This window comes from Giraffa tippelskirchi, chromosome 12 (genome assembly GCF_054371585.1).
Source record: "Giraffa tippelskirchi isolate mGirTip1 chromosome 12, T2T-mGirTip1v1.2.pri, whole genome shotgun sequence".
NCBI lineage: Eukaryota > Metazoa > Chordata > Mammalia > Artiodactyla > Giraffidae > Giraffa > Giraffa tippelskirchi.
The window spans coordinates 11,510,228-11,527,015 of record NC_137286.1 but is presented as its reverse complement, the minus strand read 5'-3'; the positions used below and the strand labels follow the sequence as shown (position 1 = coordinate 11,527,015).

General features: G+C 37.1%; 1 protein-coding gene across 2 annotated transcripts in view; it reads left to right on the top strand.

The window, feature by feature from the left end:
• Positions 1–16,788, top strand: part of UNC79 (unc-79 subunit of NALCN channel complex) — a 269,126-nt gene that overhangs the window by 130,738 nt on the left and 121,600 nt on the right. For both annotated transcript variants that reach the window (XM_081548126.1, XM_081548125.1), the window contains 4 exons: positions 10,989–11,179; positions 11,871–11,994; positions 12,476–12,616; positions 15,068–15,289. In XM_081548126.1, the coding sequence (XP_081404252.1) occupies positions 10,989–11,179; positions 11,871–11,994; positions 12,476–12,616; positions 15,068–15,289 (678 nt within the window). The remainder of the gene's footprint in view (positions 1–10,988; positions 11,180–11,870; positions 11,995–12,475; positions 12,617–15,067; positions 15,290–16,788) is intronic.

The window sequence follows — 16,788 nt, the reverse complement described above, 5'->3', positions numbered from 1 at the left end:
ATATATATCTGAGCCCTGTTGGCTCAGATGGTAAAGAATCTGCCTGCATTGCAGGAGACCCAGGTTCGATCGTTGCATCAGGAAGATCCCCTGGAAGAGGAAATGGCAACCCACTCCAGTATTCTTGCCTGGAGAATCCCTTGGACAGAGGAGCCTGGCAGGCTATGGTCAACAGGGTTGCAAAGAGTTGGAAGCGACTTAGCACAGTGCACATGTATAATTGATTCACTTTGTATACAGCAGAAACTAATACAACATTGTAAATCAACTATACTCCAGTAAAAATTAATTTAAAAAGTAAAATGGCTGTGATTAAAGATCTGATGAGAGTAACTGGAGTTATGATGTTAAAATTATTCCATTATTGTCTACTATCAGGCAAAGCAGCATAAAAATATAATCATGAACATAAAGGGCATATGATTTTTACAAATTCCATATAATTTCTGAAATATTTATGTTAAAAATATTTACCTATATAGATATAAGCTAGAGACGGTTAAACGTCTCTTCTTATTTGCCAATGCTTTTCATGCAGTTCAACGTATCAGAGACCTAATTAGTTTAACATCGCTTTTTACTAGGAGAGAAGAATCCTTTGAGATTTTCTGAAAGCCATCTCAGAAGTCTCAAAGTCAATTTGAGATCAAGATTTTATTTAGGATTTGATTTTGGAAAGCAAAATATCTAAAGCTGTCAAAAAGTCAAAAGGTTTGTATACTCAATTAATCAGGATGATACGTTGCTATGAAATAATACTTAGTTATCCATTCAATCAAACTGGCAATTCAAATTTCAAAAATAAATATGGAATCTAACGTGATAATTTTAAAAATTAGCTTTTTTAACATTGAGAAGACTTGGTTCTCTTAAATAATGGAGGACACGATGAAGATGTGTGCCCATCTCCCCCACTTCCCCCTGCCAACAGATACAACCTCTAAATAACTACTTTAGGACAGAATTATTCTTTCTTTCCTTAACAAAAAACACCTCCTACATTCCTCAAATATTTTGCATACAGAGGTTTTTTCCTTCACCCTTATTATTTCTAGAAATTTCATTTATATATTGATTATAATTTTCAACACTTAATGATCTCTGTTTTTCAAAGACCAGGAGATAAACAATTGTGAATTGCTCATTATATACCAGCATTTTGTAGCAAAGTTTATGATTATACTATTTTTGTTTTATACTATTATAGTTTTATGATTATACTATTATACTCAGTGCTGATAACTTCTATCATAACTTCTCCTGGATATGCTTCTTCATAGTGTAATTTCTCAGCATGGCAAAATGAACATATTTATTAGCAGATCCAAATAATTTTAGTGTCTCTGTAAAAATAAGCCAAAAGTAGATAAAATTAAACTTATTTAGAAATGATCTGGATATTCAATGAATATCTCTCATGTAACTTAATATAAATTTAATTTCAGGTTATGAAAAAGATTTTGGAAACAACTTCTAAGAAGATACATCATAAAACACAATTACTGTTGAAATAAAGCTTGTCATAATAATTTAATTTGATTAAAATGAAATCCGTCTTATAATTTAAACATCTAGTAAATATAATATTACCTTATTCAACTAGTAAACCCATGTAGAATAAAAACTGTGTTCATATCATACTCAGTGCTGGTAACTCAGAAGATGCAGCTGTTTTTATCAAACCAACAATATTAAAATAGTCTTATTTATCAAGTTCAGTTCAGTTCAGTTCAGTCGCTCAGTCGTGTCTGACTCTTTGCGACTCCATGAATCGCAGCACGCCAGGCCTCCCTGTCCATCACCAACTTCCGGAGTTTACCCAAACCCATGTCCATCGAGTCAGTGATGCCATCCAACCATCTCATTCTCTGTTGTCCCCTTCTCCTCCTGCCCTCAATCCTTCCCAGCATTAGGGTCTTTTCCAATGAGTCAACTCTTCACATGAGGTGGCCAAAGTATTGAAGTTTCAGCTTCAACATCAGTCCTTCCAATGAACACCCAGGACTGATCTTCTTTAGGATGGACTGGTTGGATCTCCTTGCAGTCCAAGGGACTCTCAAGAGTCTTCTCCAACACCACAGTTCAAAAGCATCATTCTTTGGTACTCAGCTTTCAAAGATTTACACAAACTGTTACAGAACTCAGATTTGGCTGATCACCATTTAAAAACCAACACTTGAGAGGCAAGTGTTGGTGGAAAGGAAAAAGTGCCTTAATCAGAAAAGCCAGCAATCTGGGGAGAAAGCAAATTCATTTCCCAGTACCAAATTGGAAGATTCTGCTCGGGCATGAGAGTTTTTTAAATTTAATTTTTTAATTGAAGTATGGTTGCTTTATAATGTCATGCCAATCTCTGCTCTACAGCAAAGTGACTCAGTTATACACATGTGAACACTCTTTTTTTAATATTCTTTTCCATTATGGTTTATTATAAGATATTGAATATAGTTCTCTGTGTTAAACAGTAGGACCTTGTGGTTTATCCATCCTATATATAATACTTTACATCTACTATTCCCAAACTCCCTGTCCTTCCCTTCCCCACCTCCCTCTCCCTTGGCAACCACAAGCCTGTTCTCTATATCTGTAAGTCTATTTCTGATTTGTAGATAGGTTCATTTGTGCCATATTTCCATATTTGAGATTTCACACTTGTGATGTCATATGGTATTTGTCCTTCACTTTCTGATTTACTTCATTTAGCATGATAATCTGTAGTTGCATCCATGTTGCTGCAAATGGTATTATTTCTTTTTTTATGGCTGAGTAGTATTCCATTGTGGGTTTCCCTGGTGACTCAGTCGGTAAAGAATCTTCCTGCAATGCAGGAGATCCTGGTTCAATCCCTGTGTCTGAAAGATCCCCTGGAGAAGGAAATGGCAACCCACTCCAGTACCGTTGCCTAGGAGATCCCATGGACAGAGGAGCCTGGCAGACACAAAGAGTTGGACACGACTTGGCAAGTAAACCACCACCACCAGTATTCCTTTGTATATATGTACCACATCTTCTTTATCCATTCACCTATTGATGAATGTTTGGTTGTTTCCATGTTTTGGCTATGTGAGTAGTGCTGTTGTGAATATAGGGGTGCATGTATCTTCTTGAATTACAGTTTTGTCTGAGTATATGTCCAAGAATAGGATTGCTAGACCATTCGGTAATTTTAGTTTTTTGAAAAACCTCCATACTATTTTCCACAGTGGTTGAACCACCTTACATTCCCACCAACAGTGTAGGAGGGTTCCCTTTTCTTCACACCCACCCCAGCATTTGTTATTTGTAGACTTTGGATGATGGCTGTTCTGACCGGTGTGAGGTGGGACCAGCCATGACAGTTTTTAAAGGGAAAAAGGGGAGAGAATCTCAGTGAATGATCAAGGCAGGAGGTTGGGTTCTGCATCATTCTCCATTGGGTGCGGACTGGCTGACTCTCTCTTCAGATGGTATATTGCTTGTGTGATCTGCCTGTAGGAGCTGCCTTGGGGGCTGCTGGAAGTAGAAAGCTAGTCATTCTTCAACTACTTAGCTCTTCATTCTTACTTCTTTTAATCTGGGAAAAGAATCAACAGGTTAGGCAAAGCATGGTGTACCTTCAGGAAAGCATTAAGCCAGGAATTAGGTTAAATTGCTGCATGATCTCATTTGTAAAACAAATAGGCAAACAGGAAAGGGCCAAAAAACTGCTTACAAATCCCCACTTGTCCAACATCATTTCATATCTATGGGATTAGGGAGAAAAGTCCATCTTCTATAACTTCTTCCGGCTGACATAGGGTTTTAGGAATATTTAATTTTATAAGCTCTTGATTTTCTAGAAAGCTTATTGAGAATAGAACTCTTTTAAGGAATTTAATAAATTAATTTGGCAAAACCATCCAGGGGAAGAAAATAGTATATATACATACCATACATATAAAAACGTATACATAAGGGCTTCCCTGGTGGTTCAGATGATAAAAAATCCACCTGCAATGCAAGAGACTTGGGTTTGAGCCCTGGGTTGGGAAGATCCCCTGGAGAAGGGAATGGCAACCCACTCCAGTATTCTTTCCTGGAAAATTCCATGGACAGAGGACCTGCCTGGTGGGCTACAGTCCATGGGATCGCAGAGTGGGACACGACTGAGCAACTAACACTTACTTACAAATACAGACATTATAGCAAAGACTATCATAGTAATACAAAACTCACTAGTATATGTAAGAGCTTGTTTTCATCTTGGCCTTACTTTTGTTCAAATTATGTTTCTAGAAGATGGAACAAATTGTTAGTTTCATATAAAGGATAAAACTTTTAATCAATATTTGTAGGGGAGACCCTTAAGAGCTTTTTTATTTGCCCTGATATGTAATCTTATGGAGTCTATGATTCAACCTCAGATAGTTGTTTCAGTTGACTAAAAAGTTACTTTTTAAAGGCTGGAGAGTGCTAAGGGAAAAGGCATTGGGAGTTTGTTAAGAGGGGTGTTAATTGATGCGTATCAGGAGGAGAAATAAATTTCTCCTATTTTATGACAAGAGGCAATAGTACAAGTAAAAGCAAGGCATCTCTGGGCTGAGAGCCACACTTTTGTCTTTGAATGTTTGCATTTATAGAGATGATTCTCAGATCCTTGAGAAGACAGTGCTGAATGGTAGAAGATTTAAGTCTCAGAGAGGGAGAGAAAGGATACAAATTTGTAAAATAGCAATCTAAGGACATTTCAAGGACATGTTTGTCTATTAAAAGGTTTTGGATGGGACAAACAGATTCTTTTGGTAGCACTGAGATTTTACAGGTATTTTGAGGGAGGAGATTTATGGGAGGTGGAAAAATTATTTGTATTAAGAATCTGAAGTTTTTAACAGGTCCAAGTTGAGGCCTCAGTTGAGAAGACGGCTCAAAGGAGCTTGTCTGAGGAAGCTGAGGCCTAAGGCAATTACTATTTAAGTGTTTCTTCTTAAGGGCAGGACAGTCTCTTTTCTTTGTTCTGACTTTTCATAATATCTGTAAGCATCTTGAGATGAATAGGGGAGGCTTTGGGACTGGTAAGAAAGATAGATTAGTTTTGGGATTCTTCTAGAATCACAGTTACGTTTTTGTAAACACTCAGTTACTAAGGCAAGGCCACTTATTTTTAATTCTTCAAAGCATTAGATGACAGCCTCAATAATAACCTTAAGGAGCTGGCCTGCCCACCCAACCCCATTACTTTGAATTAACTTCTTTTATATCAGAGACAAGATTTTCAACTAAATTGGAAAAGACTCCTATGAACTGAGATTTGCAAATTTAGAGCTGTGTGCTTTTGTAATATTTTTTATAAATTGTGTGACAAAGGTTTTAGACTGTATTCCTCTGGGTAGATTGTTCTATTTTAGCCCAATTAAACTTCTGAGAGAAGGCCTTTATGTCTCCTACCAGGCTCTGAACGTCAACCTCCAACTGGGTCATTTGTAGGAGGGACATGGTAGATGGGGGTTTATGGTGGGTGTGGGTTTTAATTTTCTTTCTAAATCTGATTTCTGCTCTTGAATTATGTTAAGGGAGTCTTTTAGGCTAGCTGTGACTTTATGTGTGTGTGTGTGTGTGCTTCTACCCACAGTTGATAAGAGAACATTTATTTAGGGTGAGAGCTTCCTAAAATCTTCTTAAATATAAAAACTTTTCCAAATCAAGGGATCCATTGTCTGGTCACTGACAACTTAGGATCTTCATAGGTATATCTGTTTCAAAATGTGATTCAAAACCAATAGGCCTTTGTATGACTCAAGCATAAATTAAACAGCCAAAGGGACCTCAGTAATGGTACATCCAACAATCTCAGCATTATCAGCATTAGCTCTTCTGAGTCTATGTACCTAACAACAACAATAATCTCAGAAATACAGTCACTTCCTGAAAATATCTTGTCAATCATCTAGGATGTTGGTACTAAATAGATATTTGAAATTTAAATGGAATTGATTTAATGATGTGGAATTCTAGATATGAAAACTAAATACTGAAAATTGAATTCATTTAAAGTAAGATAGTTTTGGGACAATTAATCTATGACCAAAGAGGCAAGAATATGCAATGGGGAAGAGGCAGCCTGTTCAATAAATGATATTGGGAAAACTGGGCAGTTACGTGCAAAAGAATCAAATTGGACTACTTTCTCATACTATATACAGAAATAAATTCACAGTGGATTAAAGACTTAAATGTAAAACCTGAAACCATAAAATGTCTAAAAGAAATCATAGGCAGTATGCTCTTTGATATCAGTCTTAATGCTATTTTTTAGATATGTCCCCTTAAGCAAGGGAAACAAAAGCAAAAATAAGCACACAGGGCTACATCAAACTAAAAAGCTTTTGCAGAGCAAAGGAAATTTTCATGAAAGGAAAAGGCCACATACTAAATGGGAGTAGGTATTTTTAAATGATATATCTAATAAAGGGTTACTATCCAAAATATACAAAGAACTCATACAACTCAATATAAGAAAATCTGATTAAAATTGACCAGAGAACCTGAATAGACATTTTTTCAAACAAAACATACAAATGGCCAGCAGACACATGGAAAGACGCTCAAGATCACTAATGATCAGGGAAGTGCAAATCAAAACCACAATGAGAGATCACCTTATACCTGTCAGAATGGCTGTTACCAAAAAGATGACAAATAGAAAGCGCTGATGAGGATGCAGAGAAAAGGAAACTTTTGTGCCCTGTCCATGGGAATGTAAATTGATGCATCCACAATGGAAAACAGTATGGAGAGTCCTCAAAAAAATTAAAAATAGAACTATCATGATTCAGCAACTCCACTGTTGGCCATTTTGCCCAAAGAAAGCAAAAACACTAATTAGAATAGACATATGCACCCCTATATTAATTGTAGCATTATTTACAATAGACAAGACATGGAAGCAACCTAAGTGTACATTGATAGATGAATGTATAAAAATGTGGTACATATATGATGGAATGTTACTCAACCATAAAAACAAATGAAAAAGAATGTTGCCTTTTGTGACAATGTGGATAAACCTACAGAGCATTATGCTAACTGAAATAAGTCAAAGAAAGACAAATACTGAATGATTTCACTTATATGTGGAGCCTAAAAAAACAAATGAATAAACATAACAAAACAGAGACAGAGTTGTAGATACAAAGAAGAAATGGTGTTTCCCAGAGGGGAGGAGGTTTAGGGGGAAGAGAGAAATAGGTGAGGAAATTTAAGAGGTATAAATTTCCAGTTGCAAAATAAGTGAGTCACAGATATGAAATGTACAGTGTAGGGGGAATAGAGTCAGTAGCTATGTAATATCTTTATATGGTGACATGAAAACTAGATTTATTGTGGTGATCATTTTGAAATGTATCTGTTCAGTCAGTTCAGTCGCTCAGTCGTGTACAATTCTTTGCAACCCCATGAACCGCAACACGCCAGGCTTCCCTATCCTTCACCAACTCCCAGAGTCCACCCAAACCCATGTCCATTGAGTCGATGATGCCATCCAACCATCTCATCCTCTGTCGTCTCCTTCTCCTCCTGCCCTCAATCTTTCCCAGCATCAGGGTCTTTTCCAATGAGTCAGCTCTTCACATCAGGTGGCCAAAGTATTGGAGTTTCAGCTTCAACATCAGTCCTTCCAATGAACACCTAGGACTGATCTCCTTTAGGATGGACTGGTTGGATCTCCTTGCAGTCCAAGGGACTCTCAAGAGTCTTCTCCAACACCACAGTTCAAAAGCATCAATTCTTCGGCGCTCAGCTTTCTTTATAGTCCAACTCTCACATCCATACATGACCACTGGAAAAACCATAGCCTTGACTAGATGGACCTTTGTTGGCAAAGTAATGTCTCTGCTTTTAAATATGCTATCTAGGTTGGTCATAACTTTCCTTCCAAGGAGTAAGTGTCTTTTAATTTCATGGCTGCAATCACCACTGGCAGTGATTTTGGAGCCCCAAAAAATAAAGTCAGCCACTGTTTCCCCATCTATCTGCCATGAAGTGATGGGACTGGATGCCGTGATCTTAGTCTTCTGAATGTTGAGCTTTAAGCCAATTTTTTCACTCTCTTCTTTCACTTTCATCAAGAGGCTCTTTAGGTCTTCTTCACTTTCTGCCATAAGAGTGGTGTCATCTGCATATCTGAGGTTATTGATATTTCTCCCAGCAATCTTGATTCCAGCTTGTGCTTCCTCCAGCCCAGCATTTCTCATGATGTACTCTGCATATAAGTTAAATAAGCAGGGTGACAATATACAGCCTTGACATACTCCTTTTCCTGTTTGGAACCAGGTTGTTCCATGTCCAGTTCTAACTGTTGCTTCCTGACCTGCTACAGGTTTCTCAAGAGGCAGGTCAGGTGGTCTGGTATTCCCATCTCTTTCAGAATTTTCCACAGTTTATTGTGATCCACACAGTCAAAGGCTTTGGCATAGTCAATAAAGCAGAAGGAGATGTTTTTTCTGGAACTCTCTTGCTTTTTCGATGATCCATAGGATGTTGACAATATGATCTCTGGTTCCTCTGCCTTTTCTAAAACCAGCTTGAACATCTGGAAGTTCACGGTTCACGTATTGCTGAAGCTTGGCTTGGAGAATTTTGAGCATCACTTTACTAGTGTGTGAGATGAGTGCAATTGTGTGTGGTAGTTTGAGCATTCTTTGGCATTGCCTTTCTTTGGGATTGGAATGAAAACTGACCTTTTCCAGTCCTGTGGCCACTGCTGAGTTTTCCAGATTTGCTGGCATATTGAGTGCAGCACTTTCACAGCATCATCTTTCAGGATTTGAAATAGCTCAACTGGAATTCCATCACCTCCACTAGTTTTGTTTGTAGTGATGCTTCCTAAGGCCCACTTAACTTCACATTCCAGGATGTCTGGCTCTAGGTGAGTGATCACACCATCGCGATTATCTGGGTCGTGATCTTTTTTGTACAGTTCTTCTGTGTATTCTTGCCACCTCTTCTTAATATCTTCTGCTTCTGTTAGGTCCCTACCATTTCTGTCCTTTATTGAGCCCATCTTTCCATGAAATGTTCCCTTGGTATCTCTGATTTTCTTGAAGAGATTTCTAGTCTTTCCGATTCTATTGTTTTCCTCTATTTCTTTGCATTGATCGCTGAGGAAGGCTTTCTTATCTCTCCTTGCTATTCTTTGGAACTCTGCATTCAAGTGGATATATCTTTCCTTTTTTCCTTTGCTTTTTGCTTCCCGTCTTTTCACAGCTATTTGTAAGGCTTTCTGAGACAGCCATTTTGCTTTTTTGCATTTCTTTTGCTTGGAGATGGTCTTGATTCCTGTCTCCTGTACAATGTCACGAACCTGCGTCCATAGTTCATCAGGCACTCTATCAGATCTAGTCCCTTAAATCTATTTCTCACTTCCACTGTATAGTCATAAGGGATTTGATTCAGGCTGTACCTGAATGGTCTAGTGGTTTTCTCCAGTTTCTTCAATTCCAGTCTGAGTCTGGCAATAAGGAGTTGAAATGTATAGAAATATCAAATCACTATGGAAAGATTGAGGGCAGGCAGGGAAGGGGATGATGGAAGATGAGATGGTTGGATGGCATCACCGACTCAATGGACGTGAGTTTGGGTAGGCTCTGGGAGTTGGTGATGGACAGGGAGGCCTGGTGTGTTGCACTTCATGGGGTCACAGAGTCGGACATGACTGAGTGATTGAACTGAACTGAATTGATGTTGTATAACAGGAACTAACATGGTGCTATAGGTCAATCATACTTCAAAAAGGAACAAACCAACTCATAGAAAAAGAGATCATATTTATGGTCACCAGATGTGGGGGTGGGGGAAAGGGGAATTAGGTGAAGGCAGTCAAAAGGTACAAAATTTCAGTTATAATACCAGGATATAATGTAAAAACCTGATAGTATAATTAACATTGCTGTATATGTCAAAGTTAAGAAGTACATTTTAAGAGTTCTCATCACAGGGGAAAAATACCTTTCTATTTCTTTAATTTTGTATCTACATGAGGTGATGTGCTTAGTCGCTCAGTCGTGTCCAACTCTTTGTGACCCCATGGACTGTAGCCTGCCAGGCTCCTCTGTCCATGGGGATTCTCCAGGCAAGAATACTGGAGTGGGTTGCCATGCCTTCCTTCAGAGACAGATGTTCACTAAATCTACTGTAGTAATCGTTTCATGATGTATGTAAGTCAAATCATTATGCTACACACTTTAAACTTATATACTGCTGTATGTCAATCATAACTCAGTAAAACTGCAAGGGAAAAATAATGTAGTTCATGTGAACTTCCACATTTTGTGTTATATGGTAAAGATCTAGGACCAGTCAACCCTTTGTTACTTTGATACATATAATAGTAATATATATTTATCTAAAATCAGAATTAGAAACAGAACCTCAAGTTGTGATTTTAAGATTTTCTGCCTTAGAAAATTAATATCCTATCTTAATTATTTAAAAAAAATACTATTTTTAAAAAATTCATGGATTCAACCAGCTTTAGACCCTTCTTAGGAAAAAAATTGTGACAGAATATGTAGTGTAGGAAAAAAAAGAGTACTTTCTGCCACTTCATTTTCCACGATGAAAAGTCTCCAGTACAAAGTGTACGGTAGTAGAAATCTGTGTTCCTTTGAAATGCAGGTATAACTTCACATATTTGCAGTAGATTTGTCACACCTTAGAAATAAAGCTTCATTGTTCTAGGAATAAATTTTTGGAATTTTAATGCACATGTGATTTGGAAAATCTGTAGTAGAATAGTTCAAATTCAGTCTCTGGTCAGTATTTGGATCTATTTGCAACTGTTTTCTTTTTGGAAACTAAGGGATCCTGGTGGTTTGTAGATTTTTTTGCAAACCTCACTCAATATACTTGGCACAGGTTTCAGATGTAATAGATTGTGGTCTTTCTCTGTACCCATTTCATTTAGTGTTTCCTTGGGTATAAATGTAATGAGTGCATTTTGTTCTTTTCCCCTGTGGCTGTGGAAATCCCATCAGGTTGGTGGATATTGGGATAAATCCTGTAGCACAGTGACTCAGCTGAAGGAAGGTCTCAACCGAATCCTCTGCCTGATCCCCTACAATGTGATCAGTCAGTCCGTGTGGGAGTGCATCATGCCGGAATGGCTGGAAGCCATCAGAACAGAAGTCCCAGATAATCAGTTAAAAGAATTCAGGGAAGTATTAAGGTGGGTAAGTAGTTTAATGAAGTCACTGTAATTATAATGATATCTAGCATTTATGAAGCATGTACTGTGTGCCAAGCACTGTGCTAAGCATTTTATATAATCTCATAGAATTTTTACAAGCCTTTTGAGAAATTTGAATGTTCAAATTGAAATTTTTGTTGTTGTTGTTGTTGTTCAGTCACTCAGTTGCATCTGACTCGGTGACCCCATGGAGTCGGACATGACTGAGCGACTGAACAGTTGCTGTAAATTGTGCCGAGATGATTTGTAATTGTTCAGAAAGGATTTTGTTCTGATGGGATAATAAATAGATATTGTTTGTTTATAAATAAAATATATAATAAAAACATTGTTTATCTTCAAATATAATTATGATGTGGATAAAGTTGGAAAAGTACAAAGGGACAATGTTTTAAGATGCTGAGGAGCAACTCTAGTTTCTTAGAAAATGCAATTCCTTCTATTAAACCCGATATGAATACGAACACTAATGTTACTAACAACCATCGGAATTATTTATATCTATTCTAAGGACATAAGCTATTACAGTAAAATGAAACATGCTAATAACAGTTCAGAACTCAGACTAATCTAAAATGTTTGGTTCCCCAAATAAGATATAGTTGGGAAGACAACAGTAAATCCTAATATATGCCCATTGGTCATTTACTTTTGTTGCTCTGCTTTTCAGCAAAATGTTTGACATTGAGCTTTGCCCTCTACCGTTTTCAATGGAAGAGATGTTTGGCTTTATTAGTTGTCGGTTCACAGGATACCCTTCCTCCGTGCAGGAACAAGCTTTACTGTGGCTTCATGTAAGTGAATCATACTTTTGATCATCTTGGGCAATAGCTTTTAGCTTATGAACTTTAGCTCCTCAGGTAGAGCAGCAGGGAGTTATTGTAAAGAATCTGTAAATCTGTATGTTTGTTAATTGCCAATTGGTTGCAGATTATACTAGTTCAGGAGAAAAGCAATGAACAAAGGCAACAAGAGTGACATGGAAAGAAGGGGACAGTCAGGAGGTACTTTATTAGAAGTTTTATTAGAAAGAACATAGCAATTTATCCAATGTGGAGGGTGGAGAAGTGGGAATATTTGATGATAGCTTTCAATTTTTTAGTATGAAAAGTTGAGGACAACTGCAGATGGAATAAAATTGAGGACAACTGCAGATAGAATATGTGAGGCTAGTGTCCTGTGTTCAGTAGGTCACTTTAGGAAAAGGTGTTAAATGTAGTTTTTTTGAGTTTTAAAGTTTATGTTTTGTGGGGACATATGCCTTTTTTCCCCCAGGTATTATCGGAGTTAGACATCATGGTTCCACTTCAGCTATTAATCAGTATGTTTTCTGATGGAGTTAATTCTGTCAAAGAACTGGCAAATCAAAGAAAATCAAGAGTCAGTGAACTGGCAGGGAACCTTGCAGCTCGAAGGGTAATTATTGCCATAACTGTCTTTGTCTTACTTGTTAAGATATTGAAAACTCTTGTCAATTATAGTGGGCCTTAAAGTGGCATCATCATAAACTGCTCTGGAAATGCCTTTTTATCCTATCCCACCCACTCTATTAACCTTTTAAGCACATTGAATAACAGAAAACATCGATCTAAGATATATTTTTCTCCTACACATCTCTGTTAGCTATCTCTCCCCTTGATAAACCAAAACCAAGTAGCTTGTGGGGGTACTACTCCTTTTTTTCTTTCTTTTTTTTTGGTTTTCTGGTGAAGAAGAATTCTTTACCAGGTACTGGACAGATCAGTGCTTTACTGTGGGAATGAGGAGTTTGGATATTGTTGTTTGTATGTTTTTTTTCTACTGTATTTTGGGAAAAAATGATCAACTAGTGGTGACTATGAGTGATACTGTCACTGTGAACTAACTGAGCCCATCTTATTGATCCCTTTTGTGCCTTTGAGGATGAGAGAAGTCAGTATAGTCTGGTCTAAAGCATATGGAAACTGTTGGATGTTTATGATAACTTTTCTGTGGAGGACCTGATAAAGTTTCTGCTCTTGTACTGACATCCCCAGGCCATGATCAGCTTTGGAGAGGCTGACTGTCAGCTGGTGGTGGGTGAGGGCTGTTCTGGTCCTCTAGTCCCGTCTAGCCTCTCTAAAACATCTTCCCTGCTATATACCACAACCCTCCAGTCATTCTACCTGTTATCTAGGGACTAGAGAACATAACAAAATCATGGGATCATAGATTGTATTTAGTGCTTTTTAAAAATTTTTTAAATTTTTAAAAAATTTAAAATTACTTTTATTTCTAAAAAATTGTTTTAGTCTCTAATAGTCAATGATCAAGGAAAGTCATGATGCTCACAAGAGCCATTCAGAGAATTTACATCTATATATGACGTTTATGTGCATGTGTGCCGAATTGCTTCAGTTGTATCTAACTCTTTGTGACCCTATTGGACTGTAGCTTGTCAGGCTCCTCTGTCCATGGGATTCTCCAGGCAAGAATTAATGATATTTTATAATACCATCATACCCATAGGATTCATGCTTTTAAAATGCTTTTTTTTTTCAAAAAAATCATTATTTCTTTTCTCATGCACCTCATAGGAACCAGCTGCCCAATATTTATATTTTATTTCTTTCATTAGTAACCTTTAATATTACAGTACATGATTAGCACTTTATACTGTGTAGTGTATTCACATGTAATGACATTACATGTGAAGATGTGTGAGGACTGTGTGAGGCAGTTGGAAAGAACTCATTATCCTCATTTTACAACTACTTAACCTGAGTTCAGTGAACTGAAGTGATTTGCCATAGATAACACTATCATGATCCAGGTATTCTGATTCTTTATGCGATACTCTTCTTTTTTACTTTAAATATGGTGTTCAAGGAGCTTTCTGATTATTAGAAAGATTTATAGAGAGAAAATATGACTTGAGAATGATGTACAGGTATGTCAGTCAGGGTCCTGCCACAGAATTTATCCCAGATGTTCAATGAAGAGTCTTTAATGGATACTTGGCCTGTAGAGTTATGGGGAAGGTTAAGGGGGCAATAGGGTCGGTGAGACACCCAGAGGCCAGCAGTAGTTCTCTAGGAAACCTTTATATACCTATGGCTGAAGGAACAAGGGAAAGTGTTCCTGGGCCTTTTGGCAGCTGAAGTTATAGGGAAAGGCTGGCTAGAGGAACTGAAGAGGATGGAGATACTGCAGGAAATGTAGCATCAAAGGAGCCAGGCGGTGGAGAGAAATACTCCTGCCTCTCTCTGCCAGCTTCAGGTCTTCTGCTGGTGCCTCTCATTGACTGAACCCAACTGGAAGCCATCCAGCAATAGGGCTAGAAGAGACTCAGTTCTTGGCATCTTTGGGCATAGGACAGGACAGAAAAGGGCAGTGAGGGCCTTTTGTGGGGTTCGTTTGCAAATGGAAAATAACTGCTATAATAGGCTTGATGTATTGTTTTCTCATGATAGTGTAATAATTATTATTGTCAGAGACCATTCTTCTTTTACCAGTCAATCTGAGATTCTGTTCTAATGATTCTAAAATTGATTTGCAATGCTTTACTTCTGGAAGTTGTCATTGTTCAGGTTATGGTTTTACATAGATGCAGACAATTTAGTTTAGTTGGAAATGTTGGTGGGATGAAAAATATAATGGCAAAGAGGCTGCCTTCATTCTTCAGGGTGATGATGTGTCATTCACCTGACAATTAGAAAGTTTGGATGATTTTATTTCTTATTTTTATGTTTTGAGAAGATGCATGGTCTTGGAGGTAGTAATTCCATTGGCTAAGGAAGGAAATCAGTGTGACAGCTGGAAATACCTTCCACAGCATCCTCAAGTATTTTGTACAGCCATTTGAGCTGCTATGAGTTCACTTATATGTGTTAATTTTCTTTTTTCTAGGTGAGTGTTGCCTCTGATCCTGGTCGACGAGTTCAGCACAATATGCTGAGTCCATTTCATAGTCCTTTTCAGAGTCCATTTCGGAGTCCTATGCGTAGTCCATTTCGTAGTCCTTTCAAGAATTTTGGACACCAAGGAGGAAGGACTATTGACTTTGATTGTGAAGATGATGAAATGAATCTAAATTGTTTCATCCTCATGTTTGATCTTCTCCTGAAGCAGGTAGCTGAAGCATGAACTTCCTTTAGTTCAGAGGTGAAGAATGAGGGGAAGCACTGTATAGTGATTCTTTCTTTGTGTTGGGCATCTTCAAACTTACTGAAATGATGCAGCATTACTCAGGACATTTCACAAACTTCTATGGGGATTTTCTAAAGAGCCTGAAAAATACTTGTATGAGTATCTGCAATGATGACATATGAGAGTGGATATGAGTTTTAGCATTGTTAGAATCGATTCCATTGAAAAAACTTGGTGAACAAACTGGGTAATTCTATTTTGGGGAAGAGCAAGGCATAACTCTATAGTGATGGGCTGATTTTAATATAAATTGATTTTTGAAGCTAATTTTAACAGGGAAGTTTAGAAAAGGCTTTGGTCATGGAACATTTCTTCTTAATTTTTTGTTTTGAAATAATTTGAGGCTTTCAGAAAAGTTGAAAGAATAGTACAAAAAATTCCCAAGTACTTTCCCGGTAAATTCTCTGAATGTTAACATTGATCACATTTATTTCTCTTCTGTCTCTCTTAGTCTATATATGTGTGTGTTAATTATAGAATTTTTTAATGAACCATTTGAAAGTAAGTTGCACACAGGATATCCCTTTACCCTTAAATCCTTTAGAGTGTATTTTCTAACATTCTTTTACAGAACCACATACAGTTGTCAAAATCAGGAAATTAATATTGTTATAATACTATTATCTATTATCAAGCTTACAGAAATTATTCATTAAAATTGATATAATAATCATATCATCTTTATAGCAAAAGAAAAAAGTGATTTTTGATTGAGCACTTAATCTAGCATCATTCATTGCAATGATTTGTCCTTACCCTTTAGTCTTCTTTATTTCAGGACAGTTCTTCAGCCTTTATCTGTCATATTCTTGACACTTCTGAAGAGTACAGTCCAGTTATTTTATAGAATATTTCTCAATATGAGTTTGATGTTTCCTTATGAATCAGTTTGGGTTCAGCACTTTTGTCAGTCATACTACAGATTTGATTTTATGTTGTTTTCAGTGTCTGATATCAGGAGGCACATGACATGATAATGTCCCATTTCAGGTGATGATAACTTGGTTAAAGTGATTTCTGCCAGATTTCTCTACTACAAAGTCACTACTCACCCCTTTGTAATTAGTAACTAACTTATAGAAAGCTACTTTAAGACCGATTTCCCATTTCTCATCTGGTTTTCACCTAGTTTTAGCATCCATGGATGATTTATTTCTGAATCAATTTTTATTATGATGGTTACCAAATGATAATTTTCCAATTCCATCATTTCTTCTAATTTATTAGCTGGGATTCTACTGAAGAAGCAGGTTCCCCCTCTCTCTTATTTATATATTGATATTTATTTGTTTAATCTACTTATACCCAGGTATACTCAGGAATTCTTATTTTGTTCAGTGAGCTAAAATCCATTACTATAATTATTTATTTTGAGACTCATATTTGGCCAATGGGAGGCCCTTCAAATTGGCTTCTGTGTT